Source organism: Denticeps clupeoides, chromosome 11, assembly GCF_900700375.1.
Source record: "Denticeps clupeoides chromosome 11, fDenClu1.1, whole genome shotgun sequence".
Lineage (NCBI taxonomy): Eukaryota > Metazoa > Chordata > Actinopteri > Clupeiformes > Denticipitidae > Denticeps > Denticeps clupeoides.
This window is the reverse complement of record NC_041717.1, coordinates 3,892,101-3,909,773: the sequence shown is the minus strand read 5'-3', so window position 1 is coordinate 3,909,773 and position 17,673 is coordinate 3,892,101. Positions and strand designations below refer to the sequence as shown.

At 40.4% G+C, this 17,673-nt stretch overlaps 1 protein-coding gene across 3 annotated transcripts; it reads right to left on the bottom strand.

Moving 5' to 3' along the window:
* Positions 1-1,583: 1,583 nt before the first annotated feature.
* On the bottom strand, positions 1,584-17,438 carry spef2 (sperm flagellar 2). Of its 3 annotated transcripts, none has more exons than XM_028996759.1 (36): positions 17,264-17,438; positions 17,033-17,135; positions 16,663-16,915; positions 16,228-16,398; positions 16,011-16,151; positions 15,795-15,871; positions 15,540-15,720; positions 14,883-15,071; positions 14,400-14,587; positions 14,172-14,316; positions 13,844-14,063; positions 13,661-13,761; positions 13,484-13,577; positions 13,182-13,240; positions 13,000-13,103; positions 12,632-12,882; positions 11,252-11,342; positions 11,004-11,158; positions 10,214-10,332; positions 9,989-10,116; positions 9,701-9,839; positions 9,207-9,344; positions 8,861-9,006; positions 8,695-8,748; positions 8,492-8,615; positions 8,148-8,292; positions 7,896-8,018; positions 7,678-7,816; positions 7,291-7,520; positions 6,092-6,198; positions 5,704-5,886; positions 5,493-5,585; positions 5,249-5,419; positions 4,946-5,128; positions 4,451-4,573; positions 1,584-1,945 (listed from the first exon to the last, which is right to left on the bottom strand). In XM_028996759.1, exons 1-36 carry the CDS (start codon positions 17,319-17,321, stop codon positions 1,883-1,885), a joined length of 4,989 nt encoding a protein of 1,662 aa, XP_028852592.1. In that variant the 5' UTR covers positions 17,322-17,438; the 3' UTR covers positions 1,584-1,882. The 3 variants fall into 3 exon arrangements, with proteins under 3 accessions (XP_028852592.1, XP_028852593.1, XP_028852594.1); XM_028996760.1 differs by having other exon boundaries at positions 12,635-12,882; XM_028996761.1 differs by lacking the exon at positions 8,695-8,748.
* Between the last annotated feature and the right edge of the window lie 235 nt (positions 17,439-17,673).

Below are 17,673 nucleotides of genomic sequence, written 5' to 3'. Positions count from 1 at the left end.
GGATACAACTGGAAACGGAACTGTATTGTTTAAATTGGATTATTAGTAATACTTGAATTGTTTATTTATATTTTCTTTTTACTATTTTGTACCTTTTTGTACTTTTTTTTTCTCTCTTTATTCTCAGATGGGCTATAGCAGGGGGTACATTTATTAAAATAAAACTAAGGAAATACGTTATGGGTTTTAAAAAAAAAAAAACAACAATTAACAAAACTGCATTTTATTTATTTCTTTTGACTGACCTTTAACACAGATTTCATCCTAGCCAGAGATAATCTGTACATAAAGATGGAGAAAGAAGTCTTAGGGATGATTCAGATGATGCATCTTTTGCATGTGCAGTTTGATTATTTTCATTAGTTAAATTTAATTCATTGACAACCATAAGAATATTATGTAATTTGACATTTCTCAATCCCAACATTCAAAACAATGTTTTTTTTCTGTTGCTTGTGTTTCCCAGATTCACTGGAGGTCGTTATTTGTCCACGTCCTTGTCTCGAGGTGGTATATTTGATGATGTGTGAAACACATTACTCTGAAGTAGAGAGAGTGAGACTGATGTATACATATTTTTTGTAACATTCTGACACTTGACTCACACTTTAGATTTCTCCAGTGTTTTTTTTTTTTTAGATTTTTTTTGTGTTATTCCTCAGTGTGAACATGTTTTTTATTTTGTTTGAAACTATTTATTGGGGTTTAGGGTTTTAATTTCAAATATGTAAAAAAATTGGCATATATGATCACAAATATCAAGATATCTCTGTTGTGGTTAGAATGGGAATACATTTCTGAAAAATGTTCTATCAATATAAACAGAACCAAAGACTAAATAGGAACATGTACCAGTACTACAGATTAGACAGGATGAATGATTTTATACAAAGCTCCCCAGGAATGATTTGAAAAGATTTTTGTGACTACTTTCACAGTATTATGTTTATAGAAAATGAAGAATAGTTGAATAGCTACATTTGTTATTGCATTTTGCATGTTTCTCATGTTCCTAAATGTTCTCAGTAGTGGATATTCTAAACTGACCTCAGGGATTACATTTTACACCTTGTTTTGTGGTAAAAGTAGCAGTGTATAAAGTGAACTCTCACTGTACCTGAGAGGGATTCTGGTGATTTGAACATGGGGTTTCTTTAATAAATGGAATCTTTAATCACTGAAATCTTTTGTTTTGGGTCAATGTATAAAAGCTCCAAACATACTGCATTATAATGCCCACTAAGTGTGCAAATAGCATCTGTTTTGTTATGTGAGTATGTTTGTATGCAGAAAGCTAGTTTGTCTGAATACGGGAATCACATACGGGAATCTGAATCACATAAAATCAGTATTACAATTATACACATTGTGATCTCAGCACTTCTCAACAAATTATTACTTTATACTTCAAAAACAAATGCTAAAATTAGAACAATGTTGATAAGTAGTGATCGATGAGCTTAAGAATTACAGTTGACTTAATTTACCATAAGTACCAATCTTAATTAAATTATGTTACCATACCATTGAAATACTCAAGGATCACATTTGATGTGCAAATATAAAGACCACCAGGACAACTATTAATTAATTCATTCATTTATGGGTAATATTATTACAGTATGCTATTGTAAGCTACAAAGCACTGATATTAGATAGCTATAAAAACAAAGTTAGGAAAAGCAGTACCTAGGGGAGCTCAGAGCATGTCATGTGCAGATTTTATTGCCTTTGTTTACTAGCAAACACTGTGTAACTAAATCAGTAATATGGTGTTGAGAGGTCACCAAGAACATTACATAGACAAAAACAATTGTGACATCGATGAACAAATTAATCCCTGAATGCATTACCGAAGGAACCTGAGAAATGTTGGTCGCCTCTATGATGCTGTGAAGGATGTTGAAAATCCACTCTGCTGATTTCTCAGAACTCTATGGATGTCCTGTGAAGAATACAGTAAATATAATAGGATTAAAAAGGTTAGCCATTAGCTGATCAGTAGCTGCAATGGTCAGAAATTTTGAGGAAAGTAATCAATGGTCTATAGCCTGCCCCACTACTCCTTTAAAGTGGGGCAAAAAAGTATTTGGTAGCCAATAGTTGTCCCAATTTAAAAGACGAGAGAGGTCTGTAATTTTCATCATAGGTGCAATTCAACTGTGAGAGAGAGAAAGTAAAAAAAATCACATTATATGGTTTTTAAATCATTTATTTGCATAATAGTGGAGAAAATGGGTAATTAGCACCTACAAACAAGCAACAATTCTTGCCTTACAGACCTGTTACTTCTTCTTTAAGAAGCTCCATGCCACCTGTTTGAACTGGTTATCTGTATAAAAAACACTTGTCTACAGCTTCAAACAGTCAAGACTCCAACCTCCACCATGGCCAAGACCAGAGAGCTGTCTAAGGGCGCCAGGGACAACATTGTACCAGACTGGAATGAGCCAATCTACTATAGGCAAAGCAGCTTGGTGAGAAGCGACTGTTGCAGCAATTACTAGAAAATGGAATGACTGACAAGCTCACTGCTCCCCTCAGAACGCAGCCAGAATCCTGTTCTTTCTTGCAACAAAATGCTGTTTTTTTTACAGTGTTGCCTTTAAAAATGTGTTGTGAACCTGGAGATTATTGACCCTGTTGGTTTACCGTAGTAAAGAGGGAAAGGGAAAGGGATGCGTGCCACGGTTGCCTCATAGGAAAATTACATATCATTATCATTTATTTTGCTACTACTACTTAATAGGATCTGATAAGCAAGTAAATTCATGTGGGCTTGTTCTTTTCAGATCAAAGTACATTAATACCAACTGCTAAATAAAGTAAAGTAAAAGTAAAAGTTAAGTAGGGTTGGGAATTTAACGTGTTAATTGCGATGAATTAATTAGAAAAAAAAAATTATCGCAATTTGCATTCCAAGCTTTCTACCAAGTAAAGAAAGTGCATTGCCAGGACGGAGGCAAGTTTCATTTTAAAAATACCTGATGGAAGCCTTGATAACACTACACAATGCAGGGCTTCATTGCTCAGTGCCACCTAAGTGGCACCTTGGTGGATCGGGATTTGAACCATCAACCTTCTGATTACGGGGCCGCTTCCTTAACTGCTAGGCCACCACTAGTTTTTTGGAGCAGAAAAACTGCACTTCATGTTGAAATTTTTGTTATTATTATTCAAGGACAATTCTGAAAATGTACTTATTAGCACTTTATTTTGAACTCTACCCAATTTTAGCAAGGGACATTATTTTTGTTTCTCTGGTTGGAATTGCAATGCAGTTTAAGCGCAATTCTTCCAGAAATTAAAAGATCATGATTTAACGATATTCATGTCTATTATTTGATTCTGTTACCCACTAAAACCCTTTTTAAAATGCGCTTTGGGGCAAATTTGATTATGCAATTAAATGTGATCAAATCAAGATTCATTATTACATTTTTTTTTTTAATCAAGTTTTACCCCTTTTTTGTTCCTCTGTTTGTAGCGCCCCCTGGATGGATGGCACCCTTAGCATTTGCCTATATTGCCTATGCTATGGGCCAGCCCTGTTAACACACTATATAGTCATGGATTAAAATCCATTGCAGCTCAAAAGGTCCTCCTGCTTAAGATAACACATGTCCAGGCCAATCTAAATAGACTATCTGGATGATACAGATGATACAGATTGGGAGAGTTTCATGAGAAGTGTACCTATGATGAAAATTATAGACCAGCAAAATAGGTTGGAGCTGCTACATAGGAGGATGGCCTAGCACAGAAGGAGCAACACCTCAGGGCCAGAATCAGCTGTGTACCTTAACCTTAAGGACAAAGGACACTCATTTTTGGACTAAAATGTTCAAATATTGGACAGAGAAGACAGGTGGTTTGAGAGAGGAGTGAGGGAAGCTTTGCATGTGCAAATCAACAAACCCTCACTCACAACCTATTTCCAATCTATTTTGCTGCCCTTTCATCCATCCCCAGGAAAATCAGGCCCAATTCACACGTCCACCAGGTTGGCCACATTTAACAACCCGCTTAATGGGGCCTCCCCCGCAGGAGGAGCTGCCAGGGCTGGGCTGTCACATCAGATTGACAAAGGTCTGTGGATGCAGAATGAGACGTCTCTACATTAAAGAAAGAAAGTCCAGTTGCCAACTTTCAGACAAATTAACCTGGATGACTGAGAATCTTCACAGACATACAGACCTTACTGTATAAGGGAGCAGTGGACTAGCTGTTAAGGAAGCAGATTTGTAGGTTCAGAGTCACACTGCTCCCAGGGCACCTTTCTTGGCTGCCCACTGCTCACTAAGAGTGATTGGTTAAATGCAGAGGACACATTTTGTTGTGTCATTGAGTGCTGAACTGTGGGTATCACAGAACTATTGTGTTATCATTGATTATAGGTTTAAGTCCTGTATTCCTTGTGTATGAATTTCTATACAGCAGAAATGCTCACCACAAGTTGATACTGCAATGTGCTTTCCATCAAGTCTTGCACTCTAGGATGTTTTGAAAGGATTGAGAAAGGCACCTTCTCCTCTGAACCATAACCTAGTTCCTCATAGATCTTTCTGAAATCCTAGGAAAAAGCAGAACCAAAAAGTCATTCATTAATATTATGCTAGTGTGGTTTTAATTTTTCATTCTCTCTGTCCCACCATGCTGCCTGTTGCCTGGCCTTAAAGGTCCAGAAGTTACACATACAGAAATTAATTTGCATAACTAAAATGTATAAATTATAACATTCTTAAATATTTATACACAGCCAATTGAGGGCACTTTTCAGCATGACTTGATTAAAAAAATGTATAGATATCAAGTATAAGTCAAGTCATCATACTAATTAGCCAAATGAGCTCCTGGGTGCTTTGACTAATAAAATGAAAAATTGTGTAGATGGTAAAAAAATCTGTAATCTGGATGTAATTGTGCTCCCCTCATATAACAATACCTCTTCGTATTCTTCTTCGAGTTTCTGGTTGGAGTGGAACTGGTTCCGACTGGTCACTTTAATGCCACCATGACAGACCACCTTAAGAAGAGCAGAAATGGACACACCCTCTCCCTCTGAGCTCCTATGATTGCCATTCATATCAGACTGATCAGATTCCTCCTCTTCCATGTATGCCAGGGACTGTTTGAGACACACACACAGCTGCTTACTCTGAATCTCATGGAAATATATGCCAAAGTTCTAATTTAATTCGACATGTATATAATAAAAGCTTTAAATGTGTTGTCACTTGGATGTTACCTTCAGAAGCAGGCTGTTTGACTCATAACACAAAGGGTGTCCCACCATCAGACTCAGGGCACGTACAAATCCCTGCACAGAGTCTGGGTGGGCGGCAAGATAGAGCAGCATGTTCACATAATCCAGATGTGCCGGCGAGGAGGCCTGATTCGCAAACACAGAGAAAAAAAACTACAACACAAAAAAGAAATCTTAATATGGACTGTTCTGTGTAACACAGGAACTGTATGGATGATTTACCCACCTTTCTCAAATGTGCCAACCGGTCATAAACAATTGGCTCAGAAGGGTCATCGGGAATGGGCAAGATGCTCTCAGTTGGACACCATAATTCAGTCTGGCATCAAACATAATGTCATTATGAGATAAACACATTTCAACACCATTTAGTACCTTCCAAGTCATGATAAGCATGAGATGAGGTGTGTCAGGAAGGAACTGCAGTCAAGTAGAACCTGTAGGTACTGCTCCTCTGATATGAGCCCTGTTTGGTCATGGTCTACCATCCGGAAACGTGAGAGAACCTTCAGCAGCTGTTTCTTTGTGGGAACAGGCCAGGGCAGAGCTGCACTGAGGAGGAACCGGCACCAGTCCAGCGTCACCGAGTCCTGAGCGAGCATTAGGGTCAGCTCCAGAATCTACAGACACAACCATGTTGGTGTGTGGCGACAGATTACACACAGGTTAATTTGTGATTGTACATCATCGTTTTGATTCTGAAGTCTCTATTTCTTTGTTGCCTGGGGTATTTAAACCTCTCACAATCTTTGTGATTAAAATGTGTTGTGTTTAGAATCAGCACAAAGATTCATTTCAGAAGGGAAACCATGATTTGTTCTGTACCTGAGCAACTGTGATGTGCATCCAGGGGTCAGGCAGGGCGTCAGTGCCCAATCTGATGGATGTCAAGCCCTTTAGGATGTCTAAAAACTCATTAACAGACATAAGACCTGCATGCAGAAGAAACAAAATAACAAAAGCAGAGGCAATTTCTTGGTTGTGGACACAACATCGTTCAATGTGTCCAGCCATACCTGTACAGATATTTAATAATTCCATATTAATATATCAATTGTTGTGGCACAACCATAATTCACTACATTAAGTGTCTCAGTGCCCAAGAGGATCTAAAAATATAACAAAGATAATCCAAGAGAAATGCAGCCATGGCAGCTAACGCATGAAAATTATTTCTTCTGCTAGCAGAGGAAAATAAAAACACTTGAGTGCAGGAAGGAAACTGTTGAAATAATAATTAAAACCTGTGGGAACATACAATGAATCACAGGGCAGATCATTACATCACAGAGCTCAAAGCCCTAAAAGCAGCCAATATCCATTTTATAAACCTTAGGTGATAAGTGTATTTTTAAAATAAAATAAAATATATTTGTATATTTATAATAAAGTATAACATTAAACATTACATAAAATGAATGATTAAGCATTCTGGATGTCTTTACTTTTTTTTTTTTTTTTTAGTTAAAAAACATCAGGACCTTATGACTGCTAATATTCATAAGGAATTTATAAAGCAAGTGCAGAACAAAAAATACACAGATGTTGTCATGTCAAAGTCAAATGTGTTGAGTGCAAATCAATTTCACCTACAATACACCTGACTAGAGCTGGGCTCTCCAACCCTAATCCTGGAGGCCACTCATCCTGCACAATCTTGGGTTCACACTCAATTAAGATACCTGATTTAACCTTGAGCTGAACTCATCTGTGCAGGGCTAGTGCAGGGGGACGTGGATGTGCCAGGCACTACCCTCACAAAAAGTAAACACTGTTAGTTACTGGTAGTTATTGCTAATTTCTTTTTTTTAACTATTCATTTGATATCGCCTTAACATGGGCATTCATCAGTGTGTCATGAAGCTGGAACCTCATGGTCTTGTGCCATACAGCCCTGCCCATCATGGCCAAGTGTGAATACAGATTGTATCAGGCACTCTGACCTTATTTGGTCAAGTAAAATTGTGTGTATTTCTACTCATGTATAAAAGCAGAATTCAGCGATGGTACGACATGGTACTAACCTGTGGGAGCAACCTTCAGCAGCTGAGCATGGAAAGCCTCCAGCTGCCGAATAGTCAGAGTGCTGCCCACTGGTACCTCTACCAGAGGGCGAGGTGGAGATGGGGGTGGAGTGGCCACCACCTTCATGTCTCCGTCCACATAGAATTCTGTGCCAGACAGCATCAGCTCATGCTGAATCTTCACTGCAGATTCGATGTGATGGCGAACAACTTCTGTCAGCTGATCTATGCTGCAAATTTACATTTGCAACCATTTCAAATGAAACAATGTACATGATGCATTCACACAGAAACAGTTGCTCACACAGTTGCTCACAAAATGATTTGTATATAGATGTGGCTTAAACATACATAATAAAAATGAAAGTAATACAAGTAAACTTGCACCTGTTCATCTCAGCCAGGAACCGTGCTCCTAGCCACTCCTCCATATCTTTGAAGGCCTGACTGGCTCTCTGTTGTAGGTTCTGCACTGTGCTTAGTACACGGAGCTTAATGAGCTCCAACCTCATCTTCACCGCACGGTCTGCAGCAGAAAGCCGAGCATGGAGAGACTTCTCTAATTTCTTACATTCCTTAAAAACCCATTTTATCTGATTTACTACCTTCATGGTCTCGTCCTGCGGAACACTCTTGATGGATTTTGGCCCTGACTAATCTTTTCTGCACCTCATTAGGGTCCTCCACCACTGGAACAGATGGGCTTTGTGCTGGAACTGGTGAAGGCACTGAAAAAACATGCATGGAAAAATCCTTTGTCTTGGTTAAGTTTTCAAAAACTTACATATTCTGTAAAGTTTTTATAGAGAGCAGATCCAGATGAAGAGGATGTAGAGAGAAGCGGGCTCACGACTCACCTGAGCCTTTCTTTTTCCTGGGTTTCTTAGCTGAACCGGCAGCAGCCGTTGTGGGTGAGGCACCAGAAGTTCCCTTTTGCTCCTCCTCCATCTGCTCCACATTCTCCTTACCATTCCCTGTCTCCCACTGCAGCATCTCCAGTGACTGTTGGGCAGGGGAGAGTAAAACATACCGAACAGGTAGTGATCTAGAAGTTTCTACACCTCAAGAAAACAGTATACACTTTTTCTGTGGCAGGAAACTGCAGAAAATGTTCTAAGCAGCACCCCAAACCCCTACACCACAATCCTTCAAACACACCTAATGTTATTTCTTTTTATATGGTTTTGGTTTACCACATTACCATTTTGTTCACAGTCGCTACTGCGACTTCATAGATCTCATACACCAGCTTCTCATCAGATGGGCAGGCAACAGTCATCTTTGAAACTGCAGCTGAAGATGGTCTCTGTGGAATCAGGGGGATCCTGAAAGATGAAGGCAGTCCATTAGCTGATCATCAGAGAACGAACTCCATGCCACAACAATGGATTTTAATGCTTTTACACTTTTGTTTTCTTCCTGTCTTCTTCATCTTCTTTACCCACATTTTTGGCCAGTCTGTCAGAATGGGATGATTCAGCAAGATGGTCATACATGAACATGTGTGCTCTGAAGAAAGTTTCATCAGATTTCATGGCTTTGATCTGAAACCCAGAAGTTATGGCCTCACCTTTTCATTCCTTCTTCCAAGTCCACAGTGTCCAGCAGAGGAATGCATTTGAAGTCATGGCCCATCTCTGGCAGTACAGCTCCTCTCATGCCTGAGTAATAATCTCGCAGGAGGTACAATGTGTCGTGGAAGCGGTCCACCTCCACCTGGAACAGCAACGTGCATTACTGCTCCCATTCTCATCACCAATCAGGAGAGAGATCTTTTCAAATCCACAAACAAGAGTACATTCCTCTGAGAGCAACAACTAAGTGAGTGGAAAAGGCAGTCAGTCCAATGGGAAGAGGTTCCAGAAAAAAAAATGTTCAGATGCAGCACCACAAGTTCTCAATTCTCTGATCTAAACCTGTATGAGGGTGGAGAAGTGGTTGATGAGCAGTGCGGTGTGGTTCTCCAGCCAGCTGTTCTCTGAGAGCGAAGCCTGCTCACGCTCAGCCTCCGCCCTCCTCTGGTCGCATATGGTCCAGAGGCGTTCACGCAGGTCCTGCAGAGTTTCAGATTTTTAAAAATAAAATATTTTCAAGGCAAATTACATAATTTTTTTTGTTTTGTCATGACACTTAAAAGGCAACATTTGACGACCACCCGACAACACTTGACGACAACTTTGGACATGTCCCATTTATCAATTAAGACATGGTTTGATGAACTTGAAAAGGTACATTTATCACTTTTGGAGAACTGATTTCTTTTATGGAAATTAATTCATTAAAAGGGTAATATGGGATACTCATAGGGAAAATACTAGGTCAGGAAGACAGCAAAACAATCAGCAACACCAATCAGCTAGTATTAAAATGGCTCTGTAATATCTCTTCTCATGGTGAGTGTATTAATTACATCCAGACGCTTATGGAGTTCTGCCTTGGTCTCATCGTCCTCCCTCATGTCATCTGGGAATTTGTTGTAGTCCTGCTGCCACTGGGTCACAAACTGTTGCTTTAAGTCTGACTGCTTCAGGAACTGCTTAAATTCTTCCCTAAATCAAACGAAACAGTGGAGTAAATATTAATAGTATTTAATGCTGATTACTTTTTTATGCTGACATGCAAGTTTTAGAAGCTTTTTAGAAGGCTTTCATATGGTTACATTAAGTTTTTTTAAAAACTATGGATACATTTTCCTTACCTGATATTGTACAGGTGATGGATTATCATATTACGCTCATCCCGGAGGTTCTGCATAACAGCTTTTATGTTGGTGACGTAAGAATTACACATATTCTCCCAATAGGGGACAAGGTATTCAGCAATTTCCTGAAGATTTGGTGAAGTCAAAATCATCTTACAGATGTGACAAAAAAAACTAGTTGCATTGCTTTCTTAACATGTGATTATGAGTGTATGACCATACCTTGGGGAGAGGCTCATCCACATAGACCCAGTTTACTGAGCCTGGAATGAGTGTTTCTGTGATGCTCAATTCGTTATGGATTTGAGTGGATGGTGACGAAACGGCAACCTGTTCACTGTCTGAAAAACATGCAACGTTAAAATGCATGTTTGCAAAAGCAAAGATCATTCAGAAAACACAGAGGGCACACATCTGCACTCAGCTATATGTTGCATTATTTCTTTTTGTTTCCAACTGCTATCCCTGGGCAGAGGGACAGAGTACATGTGTACTGAGTGATGTAAAGACAAGAGGGAAATCATCATAATACAATTAATGATGACAAGACTGAGTGCTCAAAATTCAATTTGGGAACATGTTCCTGTCTTTAACTGCTTTGAATGGAAGGCTGATTAAAAAGCAGAGCCCTTTGTAGTAAACCTAGTAGCTTTCCTCATTTGCTTAGAGCAGGACTGGAAAAATGTCCCCCCCACCAGCATTATACTAAGCATGTGTTTGAAAACAATACTAAATTTTCCTAACAACAATATTACGACGATGATATTGATTTCTGTCCAGGATTGTAATTGATATGATGGACTTGTGAAGTGAAGTGATTGTCATTGTGAAACACTGCAGCACAGCACATGGTGACACAACGAAATGTGTCCTCTGCTTTTAACCCATCACCTTTGGTGAGCAGTGGGCAGCCATGACAGGCGCCCAGGGAACAGTGTGTGGGGACGGTGCTTTGCTCGGTTGCACCTCAGTGGTGCTGATTCGCTAAATGAACATCTCTAAATGAGGTTACCTTTTTCTGCTGCAGTCATGGTCTTATGGAGAATGGCCTCAACATTTCTGAAGACAACCTCTTCCTCAGCCTCTGCATTGACTTTAACCAGGAGGTTCTGTTTCCCTGAGAACCACTTCTCCAGTTTAGGCCAAGTGTCTTGGAATCCTGTGATTCTGCATAGTAAAAGTGAATATGTATTCTATATGCATCTTTAATTCAAGTGCACAATAATCCCTTCTGACCCTGAATGTGAAATCAAGGCAAACCTGTGCAGAGCCTGGCTTTTATCCGGGAGAGAGTGCTGTTCTATTGGGGACCTTTCTTCATCAGGTCCACAAGAGGAATCTTCAGGTTTATCTTAGAAATAAATAAAGGTACTGCACACTCAATGTGTAATAAAACTAGGGCTGCAACTAACGATTATTTTAATAATCGTTTCATCTGTCGATTTTTTTTTATTCATTCATTCATTCATTTTTGTTGCTGCTTGAACTGTTATAATAATAATAAAATAAAAATGGAATAAAACAAAAAACATACACATGTATGCTTTACATCTGCCAAATATATAGAGTTTTAAAATAGTGCCACCCGAGATGCCAGAACAATACACGATTTATAAAAAAAATAAAGAACAATACAAATAAGAAAATTTAACAGGATTTCTTTGAATGTCAAAACTATGCTACACTGCAGATGCACACACTTTTGCAGACAAACACACTCACAAACTCTCACACTGACAGACACACACTTACTCTCCCTCACTGCTTTTGTTCAGACACTTTTCATTGCAATGCAAAAATGTGAGCGTCCACTTGCTTCTGGTTCAGACTCGCTCTTTTCTTTGAGGCTATGTTGCCTGCTGCAGAAAACAGCCGCTCAGATGGTGTTGATGTGGCAGCGATGCAGAGGTAAGAAGTGAAGTGATTGTCATTGTGAAACACTGCAGCACAGCACACGGTGCACACAACGAAATGTGTCCTCTGCTTTTAACCATCACCCTTGGTGAAACACAGCGTGAAAGGGGAGCAGGGTGTGAGGTGCTTTGCTAAGTGGCACCTTGGCGGTTCGGGATTCTGCAGGTACTGCAGGCGTCACGCGTGGTCTGTTTTAGCGCAGGCAGGCAAAAAAGGCACACATAACGCGTGGTTGTGTTGACAGGCACAGACCAGGCTTTACTTAACTCCTGGTGGCGTCAGGCAACAGGCGTTCAAAATTTTTTTTTTTTTATAAAAACGTATTTTAGCATAAAATGCAGTTGAATTATGGCCCATATGATCTTTTATCTTTCCTCTACCTCCGCTCGTTTTAAAAAAAAATAAAGTCTTTTTTTTTTAATCAAATGTCTCCGCATCGCGCAACACAACCTATTGATTATGAAATTCATTGCGGACTCTTTAAATAATTGATTTGTATCAATTTAATTGATTTGTTGTTGCAGCCCTAAATAAAACATTAATGCAAGCGTTAAATAGGGGTGTCAAAGTTGGAGTAGTCAAGGTTACTGAAAATTAAGATTTATGTCCAATAATCACAGGTGAATGTCTATAGATGTATGATACCTCAAAAAAAATATTTTTTTATTCTTGGAAATTTCAGAAAAGTTACACATGCTGTACGTATGTGTAATATTTATAACTCACCACCTTGCTCTGCTGCTCGACCTAGCACAAGATCATCAGACACTTCCAGCAGGACGACCAAGTCCAGAGAAGGGGAGGGAGAGGCGGTTTCTTTCGGGGGGTTGGGGTCCATAGCCAGAGTGGTCCGGTTTTGCTTCTTTTTGTCAGTTTTGTCAGGGTCAGATCCACTAAGGGCTTTCTCCAGAAGCTTAGCTTGGGTCACATTGACAGGGAATCCATCCAAAATCCAACCCGAATCAGCAGGTACCTGTCTAATAATAACAATTCACACATTTAGCATGTTTCTATTAAAAACTATATATATATATAGTTTTTAAAATAATACACACACACACACATGCATTTCTTTTTCCCTTCTAAAATTTCACCTGATTGCATCAACAACAACATCCACCATTAACTCATCTGTCACAGCCCGTCCCTTTCGGAGAAGCTGGTCTATTGCTGCCCCATGCAGAGCCCTTTTGGACAGCTAGGAATAAATAATCATAATAAGAGCATCGGTTTACATTGTCTACAAGGCTACAGCACTAGCACCTTCAGCTCTTACCTTTGTTTTTGCATCTGACTTCAGAGATTCAGACGCTGTTATTTCTGTATTGAGATTATCTAAAAGCCCAAAGAGAGAAACCCTTATTTAATTTCAATGGGTTTAACATGTGCGTATTAACTTGTATATTACAGAGTTTAGCTCTATACAGCCTATCTTAAAACAATAAGTAACACGTAGATCTAAATAAAAGAGAGAAAGGCAATTCATATTTTGACTTAGAGGGCATGTGTAAATGTAAGTACACTTTAACTGATATTATGAATGGAAAAAAACAAAACAAAAAAAAAACAGCCACACACATAGCTCAGGTGTTGATGACGACTCTTGATCCTTCAGACTTTCTTTTTCCACCAGGTCAGTTTCTTTGGGGGTTGAATCACCATTCCCAGGGGGCTTGTATGGAATAAACAAGAGCCTTAATTCAAAGTCATATTAGCAGCAAATTGGGACTGATGAATAAACAGGAAATGACAGACCTCCATCTTTTCACCATCCTCAACAGCAGACTCTCCATTATGGAACACTGCCAGAGCCTGCTCAATGAGTACAGTGGCAGGTAGAACATGGATACCATAGGCTAGTTGAGAGTAAAGGGACAAAACGTTAAAGAAATACGATACACACAATTAGGACCATACAGACCACTCACACAATCACACCTTGAGAGATTCTGCTCAAGCATGTCGTCTTCCCAGAGAAAGTTTTTCCGACTATGCAGGCTTTGATGGTAAAATGAGGAAAAGATGGAGGTGGGGTGCTGGCTTTTGTAGGCGTCGCAATACTCTGCAAACGCTGCACTATATGTCCCAGAATGTTGTTGTTAGGTGAAGGACCTTTCTTGTCCTCATCTGCAGGCCAGGTCCATTCGCCAGTCATTGCCTAAAAAGTCAAAAAATGGTCACATAAAAAAAAAAGCTCAGTTACAAAAGGAAAAACGTTACAACACAGAGCAGCTGAAGACATTTGAATATCAGATCTCATACCAACCATATATTCATCATAGTCTTGGTTGTTGAGGATCTCCTGCTTCTCTCTCTGCTCTGAGGTGAGCTCCACAGAGCTTCTGTCATAGAGGGGCTTCCCACAGAATAGAAGCTCCTTCCACTCACGCATCATCTTTGATGGGATCAGACTATGGAAATCAAAATAGGTTCAAGATCAGCCTCTAATTGAAAGGCACTGGGTTAGCTCACACTAGACCTTTGTTCTGCATACCTGCCAGTCAATAGGCGATACTCCCCAGCTTTGGTGGCCAGGTCCACTATCTGGTTTATTATTTCTTTGCAGATGTTAAAGTGTTTCTGGTAGCGTGAGTGGGCACGTTCAACCATGAGCCGCTTATGAAGCTCAATTTCCAGTTGTATTTCCTCTGCATGCTCCAGCTTGGCCTGTCGTAGTAGTGCCTACACAAATGTTCCAGGTTTTAAAGCAAGTTCAGTAGTTTTTATTATAAAGCATGACACAAACCCGAAAAATAAAACCTCGAAAAGTCACATGGAACTTAATTCTTATAAGTTCTTTGAACCCAAGAAAACCCTGTAGTGGAAATATGCTTATATTTTACATACATGGGTTTATACACTTATATGATGCATAAAGACAAGTCCAAAGGCACCAGACACATCTTAATGTTACATGCAAACTCTCAGTTATCATGAAGGTATTTAAAAGCCTGTGTTATGTGCAGCAATGCCTCACCTCTTCCGTGTCCAGTGCTTCCTGGAAGTCCCGCTGGCGTTGCTCCTGATATTGTCGCTCACGAAAGATGCGGTTTTGGCGAAGAACCTCCTTCTGCTGCCGGACCTGCATGAGCTGCACCACCAGCTTCTTCTCATGATGGCACTGCCGGGTCAGTCGTTCCACCAGCTGCTCCTCCCGCAATGCTTCCTACAGATCATGCACTTGGGTTATTACTATTTCAAATTCAAATATGATGTCTAGCAAAAACTTGTTTTACACATGAATTTAATTTGAAAAATACCAAAGTAAAAATATCAGTATCAATTGTATTGCAGCAACATGGCAATACAATTAAAAAATACTTGTAAAATATTTATTTGTCAGAATGACATAAGGGTTGTTTGCAAAGCATACATCTATCCATTTCCTACACTAGGCTGCCCAATGTGCCCCAAAAAAAAGAAAAAATTGTCCACAAATTTCAGCACAAGGCACTAACCATTATAGGCAACCTTGGATGAAATAATTACACACACACACACACACACACACACACTCCAAGACAAATTTTGCTACACCAACCTGTCTTGTGGACTGTTCACCAACCAATGCATTGCAGTGCAGTTTATACAATATATTCTACAAAGTAAAAGGCATGGGAACTTGAACTTGAACCTCCTGGGCCTCGTGTGCTTGCAGCTGTTCCATGAGGACACGCAGGCGCCGTTTCTCCCTCTGCTCCCTTGCCACGGCATCCTCCTCCAAACGTTGGCGGATCTCCTGTATGTACTCTTGATTTGCTCTGGTCATTTCCTCCGGCTTGGGCATCTTCATCACATGGCTGCTGGTGCCCTCGCTGTGGCAGAATGATTTGCCATCAAACAGCCAGTCGTGATTGAGTGAGGATGCAGGAGAACGAAAGACACAAACCTCAGCGGCAAGGCACCACTCCTGGGAGACAGCTTCCTTCTGTTCTTTTCAAACTGGGCAATTTCCAGATGTACATTCTACAGTCCACAGTTAAAGAAAAAAATGAACAACCTGCTCTACAAACACCATAAAAGTGAAAAAAAGTACTTTATGTACTTCTCATATTTAAACAAAGGGTGCTTTCTTATTCTTCCTTCATTTTGTTCATATGCAAACCTTGGCTTCCAGCTGCCTCCTGTTTTGCCGCTGTCTCTCCAGGGCCTTAACAGTACGGTTTGGCGGAGGCTTGGGTATATGTACGACTGCTGTATGAATCCGGCTCATGATCTCCAGCTGCTTTCTGCGGACCAGTCGGCGCTGGAAGAGCCACAAACAGTATTTCATTTTTCCTTTACTTTTAAAATACATTAGCCATTACGGCAAAGCCATTTACCTTCTCAATTTGCTGAAGTCTCATTTCCTCCTTCATTTTCAGCTGTCTCTGGTCTTCCATAAAGTCGACCATGATGGACTTGTTATAGCTCTCTCTTCCTTTCATCTCATACCTCTGGACTATCTTTTGTAGTTTGGCATCTGCTCCCCGCCTGATCACGGTTTTAAGACGCTACACCATGATAAGGATGATAATAACCATAATTATGACATGACTTATTAGTTGTACCGTAGGCACAAATCGTACATTTAATTCTTGCGGTTGTGGCTGTCAGTTGTTGATCTGAATTTTAATTGCAGTTAGTTGATATTAATTGCTCCTGAGGGTGGGACAGACTTGCCTGGACTTGGGGGAAGGGTTCAGCAGTGTAACTCACATTCTCAAGATATGAATGTGTGCCATGAGACCCGAGTTTAAGATGGCGGTGCTGTTTACCTCAGCGTAGATCTCCTGCTCAAGGCGGTTCAGACGGGTGATCGCAGCAGGCTGCATGGTCTCCATCGCTGTGCCAGTCAGTCCTGCTCTCTTCTTTCTCTGCAGTACCATGTACAGCTGGTAGAGCAGTCGAGCGGCCGCGCCATGCTGCCCCAGCATGACGGATTTGGCGGTGCTCAGGCCGAAGGGCACCCCAAGGAGCAGCAGTGTGGGCTCAAGTCGAGTAAAATTATTCAGCTTGGAGCTTGCAGAGCTGGCGCAGATAACATTCACAGAGATGAATATAATATGGACTAATATGTTAAATGTCCACAGTCAAAATTCAACACACGCACACACAAAATAGTTTAAGGATATTATACAAACCCACCTGCTTTTGGAGAACTGATGGAAATCTTCTTGGAGTTCATACCTGTGCAGCACTTCACCAATAAGGTAGCCATTTGCAAAGTCTTTTGAAATTGTGCCAGGCTCTGCAAACATGAAGGAGATTTTACTAAAATTGACTAAAAGACACCAAATCTTTATTGATCCATTATTTACTGAACAAAAATAAATCGCGTGTTGAGATTTTGAGCGACAGGCGTGAAGTTGTACTTGCCCACAAATTTCGACAGCCGAAGCTCTAAATTCAGCCACCGACACAGGATGTCGGACATGTTCTCTGCTGCGTCTTCTGTGATATCTCAAGCTCGATCAGCAGCCCGTGTGTCAGCACAACGCGTCCATAACTCCGGCTAGCCTCCCGCTGGCTAACGCGCGCTGTTGCTAGCCACCCGGCTTGGCTGTTGTCATGGCTACTGCGAAAGGGGAGGGGTCGGAGGAGGAGGAGGGGGAGGAGTCGGCTTCAGCCTACACACACACACACACACACACACACACGTATTCACCAGCAGCAGTTAAATACTTCTTCAGGTAGTTTATATTTACATTCTGAAATCGACATTATAAAATGTCTATGTGTTGCACAACACTGCCACACAGTCACAATATGTGCAACCAATCAGAATT